This window comes from Bidens hawaiensis, unplaced genomic scaffold (genome assembly GCF_021521415.1).
Source record: "Bidens hawaiensis isolate Kalapana, Puna unplaced genomic scaffold, B.hawaiensis_p1.1 tig00026838_1, whole genome shotgun sequence".
Lineage (NCBI taxonomy): Eukaryota > Viridiplantae > Streptophyta > Magnoliopsida > Asterales > Asteraceae > Bidens > Bidens hawaiensis.
Genome location: NW_027494320.1, coordinates 282,962 through 292,303, shown reverse-complemented (window position 1 = coordinate 292,303; position 9,342 = coordinate 282,962). Strand labels below are relative to the sequence as shown.

At 34.5% G+C, this 9,342-nt stretch overlaps 2 protein-coding genes across 2 annotated transcripts; one reads left to right on the top strand and one right to left on the bottom strand.

Moving 5' to 3' along the window:
- The first annotated feature begins 666 nt into the window (after positions 1-666).
- Positions 667-2,255, top strand: LOC143574099 (ubiquitin-fold modifier 1). Its single transcript, XM_077058814.1, has 4 exons — positions 667-777; positions 853-950; positions 1,418-1,450; positions 1,998-2,255. The coding sequence occupies exons 1-4, from the start codon at positions 710-712 to the stop codon at positions 2,069-2,071; spliced, it is 273 nt and encodes a 90-aa protein (XP_076914929.1). The 5' UTR covers positions 667-709; the 3' UTR covers positions 2,072-2,255.
- A 3,852-nt stretch (positions 2,256-6,107) lies between these two features.
- On the bottom strand, positions 6,108-8,958 carry LOC143574098 (uncharacterized). The gene is made up of 4 exons (XM_077058813.1): positions 8,808-8,958; positions 7,954-8,210; positions 6,502-6,953; positions 6,108-6,399 (listed from the first exon to the last, which is right to left on the bottom strand). The coding sequence occupies exons 1-4, from the start codon at positions 8,921-8,923 to the stop codon at positions 6,127-6,129; spliced, it is 1,098 nt and encodes a 365-aa protein (XP_076914928.1). The 5' UTR covers positions 8,924-8,958; the 3' UTR covers positions 6,108-6,126.
- Positions 8,959-9,342: the final 384 nt, after the last annotated feature.

Genomic DNA, 9,342 nt, shown 5'->3' with positions numbered 1-9,342 from the left:
ATTGGACGCTAAGGTTTTACCAGTGGTGTCTATATCGTAAAGAACGTAAACAATACTAATTGAATTCGTATCAACTCACCGACGTAACGCTCGGGTTTTACCAACACCCGGGTTTCAACGTTGAGGTTTTACTAATTGCCCCGACGCAACATGCCGGGTGAAAATTTAGTTATCTAATAATAATAATTATTGTAATCGTTGTGATTTTTGTCACCCAAATTAACAATCTTTACACGAAACAAAATTCATGAATTGAAAAATTAAAAAGTAACAATCAATGAGACGGCTTTATTTTCAAATGGAGGCATGCGATGTGAGAGCTTGAAACACTTTCAATTATTTATAGTTATGATACAATTCAAAATGAACCCGGTATCTTTTTTTTTCTAAATATGTTTTGAGCGAAAAGAAAAAAAAATCAACCGGTTTAAGTTAGACTAGTCTTGAACACCCAAGACCCAAACGGTTTAAGCTCAAGCTCAAGCTCAAGCTCAAATTAAGCGAGACGGTTTTAGTTAGGCTTAGTTTTGAAGTGGCCCACCCAGCCAGCCATCATCATCTACACCCGGACCCGGCTTGAAACGTACGCAAAAAATATAAATAAATAGTTTGTTGATTGACTAGTGGTGCAACATAATAATAATAATAATAATAATAATAATAATAATAATAATAATAATAATAATTCCATTACAGCTCCGATCTGACGATGGCAACCGGCGGGAAGGTTTCGTTCAAGGTTACTCTAACCTCCGATCCGAAGCTACCGTTCAAAGTGTACGTAATCAATTTCTAGGGTTTGTTTGTTTTTTTTATTCAAAATAATATGATTTCTTGAATTGTAATATGTAGGTTTAGTGTTCCAGAAGGAGCTCCGTTTACTGCTGTGCTTAAGTTTGCTGCTGAAGAATTCAAAGTTCCTCCCCAAACTAGTGCTATCATCACCAACGGTAGGTACCTTTGTGCTTGATTTTGTTATGTAATTTGATTATTGATTGACAACTTGATCCAAGTAAATCTCTCTTTTTTATCATTAAATACTAGTGTTAGGTATGCTGATTGCTGAATGAGTAGATGTGATTAATTTGAAAGTGCAAATCAAAACACAAATAAAAAATTTCACAGATATAGTAGGACAAATATATCTTCTTGTCCTCGTTGTTACATTCATGATTCATGATCTATTCAACTGCAATTGTTTCTTGTCATATCTTCAAATTATTAATTACTCTGTGGACTGATTGATTTTTACACTCAGAAACATGAATAATGGATTTGTAGTTCATTTATAAATGTATGCTAATAATGAACCTTTAACTTTTAGTTGTGTGATGTGTGCATCCTTCATACCAGTATTGATTTCAAAGGTATGAACATTGTCCGGAAATACTAACTCCAAAATGTTTTTGCTTTACAGATGGTGTTGGAATCAACCCTCAGCAAAGTGCAGGTATATTAAAATGTTCCTTTTTCCTCTTTCCATTTTTCATTTGTTTGCCAAGTTGTTAGGTTTTTTAGAAAACATGCAGAAACACCCATATGGGTTAAAGATTATTTCTAAATTTCAACTAAAAATCTATTCTAAATACAAACCAATTTCAATATCAAAATATTTTGTTTAGTAGCCACAAAATACATATTCTATACAGTTCGCTTCATTTTTGGTTGTTAACCAGTTTGGCTGACGATTTTGTACTTGAAACCAGCCGTCTAGCCTTTTTTATGTATTTACATTTTCATTCCTGGAATATGTAATTATGTATATGTAATATATACATAATGATTTAGATTTTGGAAAAAAAATCAGTTCAAACTGTCTGAACCGAACCCTCAAACTTCTAAACCATAGTAAGCGGTTTGACAGATAATTTTATCAAAACCCGTCGAACCAAACTGTAAACACCACTTGACCGTAACCTTTTTTTGTCATTTGATTTGAGTATACAGTTGAAGCAGTGTGTTTGTGATTGTGATATGATTTAATTTGGTTTTGACAGGAAATGTTTTCCTTAAACATGGTTCAGAACTGCGTCTGATTCCTCGCGATAGGGTTGGTGCTTATGTTTTCTAAATCTTCTTTAGTTAGTATGGTGCTGTGTTTTGTGAGAAAAATAAAAATATATCTATCATGTGCCTGTAAGAGATGTTACAAGGGTTGGAATAAGCTTCACTAAAGTTAGACATTTTACCTTTCCCCCTTAAATTTTACAAGGATTTTTTTCAAAGCCCGGTTCGATCGGATCAGGCCAGTTCAATATTGTATGTGTTATGTACGGAAGGGACGTGCATTGGTTGGTTTTGGGCTCCAACTGAACCAAAAACCGAAAGTTCGGTTTATGAGTTTTAATGGATATCGTTCAGTTTGGGCTCTTTTTTTGGTTTAGGTTTGGTTTCACTCTGGATTTGAAATCATTAGGCAAAAAAAAAAACTGGTTCAAAATAATGAATCTGTTTACAACTTTGGGCTAAATCTTTTTGTTACTTAATGACTAGTTAATTATTAAATGCTTATAAATTACTTAAAATTTAAAGTAAAAATCCAACTATTCAGTTTGGTTCAGTATGGTTATTTTCTTTCTTTTTTTATTTAATTAAATACATGCAAACTAAACAGAAATGTCTGTTTTTACAAAGTATACAAACCAAACTGTTCACATGTAGGGTTGTCCTACACTTGGTGAGTTAGGCGTAGCTTGTATAAAGTTCGACCATAATTTATAGCTTGTGGCTCGTTGGATAAAAGCTCGAATAAACTAGTTAAAAACCTTGATTTGAAACAACCTGAGCCAAGTTGCCTCATTTTTATAACCAAGCCAAACCCGTTCCAAGCTCGGCTCATGTCATGGCGATCGTTGGCTCGTTTAACTTCAAATTTCAAGTTCGAACTAGAGTTTAGCTGAGCTACCACGTTTAATTTCAAGCTCGAACCCACCCTGGCTCGACACGTGAACAACCCTAGTCACCCGGGAATGCGAATAGAAACGATATGAACGCTTTGACATGAATCTTAATACTTATGTTGTCACAACTGGAACATTGACTTGCAACTCACGGATTGACGAGGAAAGAAACCGTCAACTTTAAACCAAATAGTTCTAATATATCTTTTTTTTTCCACCAGTATTCCAAAATTACAAATTTACCCTAAAATGGCAATCACTTGCCCTTCAAATCATAATTTGAGACTTAATATTCAAGTAGTTTTTATGTTTTGACATGAAACACCCAATCAGTTTATAAGAATGGGCAAATATGTAAACGTATCATACACTGGCACGAAACTGACTTAAATTCATCTAGGCTACAAACTCATGAATCTCATGTTATATTTGTGTGAGAAATTCATAGCCCTAGTGCTATACGAAACTGAATTAAATTCATTTAAGAGATGTTACAAGGGTTTGCTTAGTGTTTCATCTATAGCGTTGTTACGTTTTCTTAAGCATGAGAACATGGAAAACTCATGTAACCTCATGTAACACCCCGACCAAAGGCGGCGGAACATGCCGGGGTGAAACGGATTGGCCAAGAACACAAGACACTATTAAAGTGACAATATTTAATCAACTCATTAATTTCATTCAATCACCAAAGTAACACATATTGTTCATACAAATAACATCAAAACATAAGAAATAGATATTGTTCATTCTTCTAATAACCTAGCGATATCAAAATAGAATGATGTCTTCAAACTCCAACTCAAGTAATAATCAAACTTGTAACATGCATAAAATAACATTTGTCAACATGTATGTTGGTGAGCAATTTCATAGTTTTGAGTATATATAATATGAGCGAAATCCACAAACGTATATGAGACTATAAATAAAAGCATCAATCATGGTATATAAAACATATGTAAATGAGGATCCTTTCTAATCAGTAAGAATACCGACATACTTGGATAATGAGGCCCTATTCTACTAACACAAGGCTAAGTAGTTAGGGGAGCGTATGATCATACTTAATGAGGCTCAACAACAACATAAAAATAAACACTCGCGCACGTAAAGCATATGAGACATATAACACACAATAGAGCAAGTATTCTAGCATCATATACCCTAAAGTTTGTGGTTTGAGAAATGAGTATAATATAAATCATTTTTGTTTGAATAAGTATGCATGTTACCCCCAAAAGATAAAAGTGAAAACGGGGGATGAAATGTACTCACGTTAACTAAGTAACTTGAAAGATTGATTCGTGAATAATCGGAGATCGGGTTTAACGAGCAAGACCTAGATTAAACGGGTCTTAAGTTAGTAGGTAGTCTTGGAAGGGTTTAAAATAAAATATGACAAGTAAAGTAAATAAATAAAGTTTATGGTTTAAAAATGTAAATACTTGGGAAATTAAAGACATGTTCTAAAAAATAAGTTTACTCGAAACCGGGTCTTGGTATTTCATTTATAATTATTACTCAACCTATGTTAAGTAACTTATGTGGGTTATAATGCACTAATGCAAGACCCTTTGGGTATATGAACACCAAAACAAGGTTTCAATCGAGTGTTCGGATTTGTTAACTTGGGTCTAGATAATTAACTAAACTCAAAGTTAACTTTCCAAAATGTTTTGAGATAACTCAATAAAATCGTAAGACTTAACCAAGTATATAGTTCTATTATGAAGAACCTTAACGTCCGTTAAGTGTGTATTTGGTATCACCGGTCCAAGCTTGTTATAAGATCAAGTTGGATACCGACACACCAAGTAAGTTGATAAAATACTTAAAATTAGTTTAAAATACATTCTTGAAGAAAAGATGAGTTTCGATGGCCAAAAACACACTTGTGTGTCTTAGGCAAGTGAACTTGGTTTAGTTCGATTTTGGTTCGGTCCTTGACTCGGAATGATACCGACGATGGTTGCCACAAACCCAAATACCATAAAACTATCAAAATGGTTTTAGAAGTTACAAGGTTCAAATCTTTCATAAACATGTTTATTTAACTATTTTAAACAAAACTAGTAAACAAAACTATTTAAAACAAAAGCTAGTAAACAAAAGTTCGGTCTTGGTTCGGTCTTGATTCGGGTCTAATCTCGGGATGAAACCGAGACTAGTGACTTCATACCCAACACCATGGAACTCTTTAAACATGAATTAAAACTAAACTACTTACAATATAAACAAAAGCATTAAAGGGAAATAGTATAAACAAGACTAGTAAACAAGAGTTTGGTCTTGGTTCGGTCTTGATTCGGGTCTAATCTCGGGATAAAATCGAGACTAGTGACTTCATAACCATTACCATGAAACTCTTTAAACATGAATTAGCTAAACTATTTATAATATGAACAAGACTAGGAAAGCATTAAAGGAAAATAGTATAAACAAGAACTACAAAGAGTTCTCCATGTAGTCTTGCCTTGTAGCATATCACCTCCCGAAGAAGATGAAAGCCGAAGGAAACAAGGGGTGCATATTATATATATGTTGTGCCACAAGATATGAATTAATAAGTAACAAACAAGAATTAAAGAAGGTTATTGCTTGATTATTAAGAACCTTAGAGGTTAGAGATATGAACTTTATTTGGGAGAGAGAAGATGAATGAGCAAAGAAAAATGAAGAGGACGGGGTTGTTTATATAGGGAAAGAGTCAAACTTGTTTTCCTTGTTTTATATCAATACTTGCATGTGTTTTTTTTTTAAAAAAAGGTTTAAATAATACAATCTAGTAACAAATCCAAAAGGTAAGAGATAATTATGAAACATAAAAATCCAACATTTTATATTAGTGAAAGATTTGGTTTACAAATCGGGTCGGGTTTTGATACAAATACAAATACAAAAAAGATCGAAAATGACGAATGTTACACCTCATGAATACAATGTCAACCAACATGATCATGTATATCATAGCTTGCACTGGCAGGAAGCCAGTGAAAGCAAGATTTAAACCCGATGTATTTGCTACTAAAGGGGAATGAAGTGTTTATCACCTTACCACTTTTGTAAGGTTATTGCATACTTTTACGCTTCAAGTTCTTAGACAAGGTCAATATGAACAATAAAATTTAACAAATGAGTATATATATAATTACACAAATAATTGATGCCCGATCAACAACCATACCATCTTCAAAGCCACAAAGAAAGAGAGACACCATGAAGATCAATGAAGAACATAAGAATCAACATCCAATTCCCTTCTTGTTTTCCCAACAAATAAGTCTTTGGATTTAATTAACCCAGGGACTAAGCCAATCATAGTAGTAAGATGAAATTGAGCCACAGCATCATGCCTTCCAAGGGAAACAATGGCTTCAGTTGATGACCTCACCTTGTAACTTATCATCTTGCTTTCATTTCCTCCACTCATCACCAATTTTAAGTTTTTGGCTGCAGTTGATGCTTGCTTTTTAGCCAAATGACCTTGCTTCATTTCCTGTTATGATACAAAACAATCCGAGCTTATTTATAGCATTTTGTAATAACTTATCTTTTGTGCGTGTTAAGCAGAGATGGTAAAATGTGAACCCAAACTTACCTTAATGTTTGTAATATCTCCTATGGCAAAGATATTCTTGCGACCTTTAACTCGCAAATATTCATCAACAACTAAACTCCCATTATCATCTAAACTCTCTCTTAAAATGGTGTTCTTTAGCCATGATGAAGCCAATGGTTTACCGGTGCACACGATATGGCAATCTGCTCTTATTATTTCACCGGATAAAGTTCTATACACCTGACTTCCTTCTGCCACATCCTCCAAATTCACACTTTGCTCCAGTTTCACTTCAACATGTTTGGATTTTAGCCAGTCTAAAGTTTTCTTGGAAGCTTTGGGTCCAATAAATTCAAGCAACCGGTACCCACTGTGCACCAATGTTATCTTCTTTTCTGGAAATTCAACTGCGATTTCGCCTGCAAGTTCTACTCCTGTAGGCCCGCCTCCAACGATTAGGATTGATTGAGCAGCTTTGATTTTTTCATTTTCTGTTATTATAACAAGACATAAATCAGTTTCAAACATAATATCAAGTAACATATTGTTATTGTTTGTTTTGCCCACAAGGAGCTTGCAGATTTGTTTTAGGTTGCCTGAGTTACAATTTATACGTCATGAATTACTTATTTGCTCACACTCTTACACATTTAACTATGGACTTCTTTCATCCACAACCAATCATCTTGGTTTTAAAATGCGTGCATCAGGAGCGCATAATGCGCGCACCACACGATATGGTGATGAGAACGCATCGCTACATGCTAAAAAACTATAAGGTATATAAAAGAAACTATGTAACCACCTTGTGACTCGTGTACAAAAAGTAGTGTGGTTTTGTTCATCAGTTTTAGAACCTTTCGCTTTTGTGCTCTTCTCGCTTTTTAAAACAAAAAATGGGTCTGATTTTTTCAAATCTAATTGAACAAAGTTTTGATCAACGGGTTTGAGAATATTATATGTACATAACTTTTTAGTATTTTGTTTCTTTGTTTACTAAAGAACGCCTCGCATACACGATGGGCATGCTTCGTGCATCACACATCAGCTTTTGGGTTCAAAACGCATAGGGCACGCTTTTGAAATCAATGCATGTAAAACGCGTAAGTGATATTTGTGGCATTCCTCTAAGGTGTCATGTATCGGTGAATGATGAGCTAAGGTTGAGGGAGAGCAATAGAATGTAATCTTTTGGTTATAATTAATGCAAAATTGTACTTCCATATGAAACCGTCAGTGGCTTGTTAATTTGCGCTGCTAATTTACCTTGATAACACTAATTGACTTATAATTCAGTATGAAATCAATTAATGTGATACTAATCTGTTCAAAAGATTAGATATGTTGTTTACTGTTCTATTGGTGTGCACATTGTGTGAGCTTAGTTGAGAATTTTGATCCTAACAGTTATAATATAAGTCGTTATTTCTAAGTTGTTCGTTAATTATCGTTTATCAATCTTGAATAACATGATCAAGTAACTGGTTATACCTGCTTGATATTGTTTAAGTCTCTCAGCTCTACTTTTCGGTAGTGGATCACCATGACCGGTAGCAATAACAAGATAATCATAAGGCACTAATCTTCCCTCAGATGTTAGCACTTCAGATTCACGTATATCAACAGCATCCGACACGATCAGACGCGATCCCGTTAAATAGTCTTTATGCTGGATCAAAGATCTCTCTGCAAAACTCGGTTCCACCATCCCTCTTAAACTTGCCCATGGAATCTCCATATATTCCTTCCTGTTTATTCACTATTACGCTCTTAGATTCCATCAATTTCGTGTAATAATAACACACGATACAGAAAGTTAGCGTTGAGGTGCTCAAACAGGTTCCAAAGTGTTCGGGTTGGTCAACAAAAAGTCAAAACTGGGTTAAGTACAAACCTGTTTCTTGACTAGTTTCAGGTGTGGCGGGGATGGGCAACCGCTTGGGGCCCATTCCGACCTGAAATTTTCAAATAGAAAATTTTATATATGTGTTTATGTAAAAAACTTAAATGATAGTCTTTAAATGAGTTACAGTTGAGCCCACAAGACTTTACCCACTCAAGCAATCAATTTTAATATTAATAAAAAAAAACCAACCTTTATATAAAAGATTATTTAAACAAGGGTCCATTTTTAATATTCTTTTGGACACTAAAAACTCAAAGACGGCCCTGACCGGCTTGGATTAGATTTTGGTTGGTTTTTGGAAAACCAGTTTGGTTCGGCGTTATCAATTTCAATGATGAGAATTAAAAACCGGACCCGACCCTACGGTTCCAAACCTGTTTCTTTCTGTGTGCACCTCTATTAAGGAAAAGATGAGTAAGAATTAAGGAAACGTACGTACGGATCAATGAGGGTTAGATTGGAGTGAAATTGTAGAGATTTAGCAATGTAGGAGCCGGCGATTCCACCACCGATAACCACTAGTTTCCGGCCAGCTACGGTTCCTGGTGCAGCCATGATTGGATTGGATTGGATTGCAATTTGATGATATATAAATATTAATAAAGTTATTCGGAAAAGTAGTTGAAGATGAAGATTGGATCGTGCAAGGAAGATGGGTTGAGTATGAAGGAGTCAAATTGTTAGGTGTAGAAACAAAGATTCTTCAATGGTTTTACTTGGTCTGTCTGTCTATCTGTCATCTTTCTTTACAATGTCAAAGCTCATGCAACTCCATACAATTAATTAAAATACACTTTTACAAAGTCAAAAGGGCATACATAATTTAATGATAAATTAATAATATATACTAATTCTAAAGACTATTCTGAATGACGGGGAGCATCAAAACCCCTTCACAACCTGTGTCATGTCAGCGTTATGTGGGTACTAAGAGCTTTGAAGCCCCAACATATTTTCATAATGATGGGCTTTAC

What these genes read in the sequence shown, in the direction of transcription:
- LOC143574099 (XM_077058814.1), top strand. Translation starts at nt 710, where the DNA reads ATGGCAACCGGCGGGAAGGTTTCGTTCAAGGTTACTCTAACCTCCGAT. An exon ending in CCGAAGCTACCGTTCAAAGT is followed by an intron (nt 778 to 852) that starts GTACGTAATCAA and finishes TGTAATATGTAG; the next exon opens with GTTTAGTGTTCCAGAAGGAG. An exon ending in CAACCCTCAGCAAAGTGCAG is followed by an intron (nt 1,451 to 1,997) that starts GTATATTAAAAT and finishes TGGTTTTGACAG; the next exon opens with GAAATGTTTTCCTTAAACAT.
- LOC143574098 (XM_077058813.1), bottom strand. Translation starts at nt 8,923, where the DNA reads ATGGCTGCACCAGGAACCGTAGCTGGCCGGAAACTAGTGGTTATCGGT. An exon ending in AATCTAACCCTCATTGATCC is followed by an intron (nt 8,211 to 8,807) that starts GTACGTACGTTT and finishes GTGAATAAACAG; the next exon opens with GAAGGAATATATGGAGATTC. An exon ending in GAGATATTACAAACATTAAG is followed by an intron (nt 6,400 to 6,501) that starts GTAAGTTTGGGT and finishes GTATCATAACAG; the next exon opens with GAAATGAAGCAAGGTCATTT.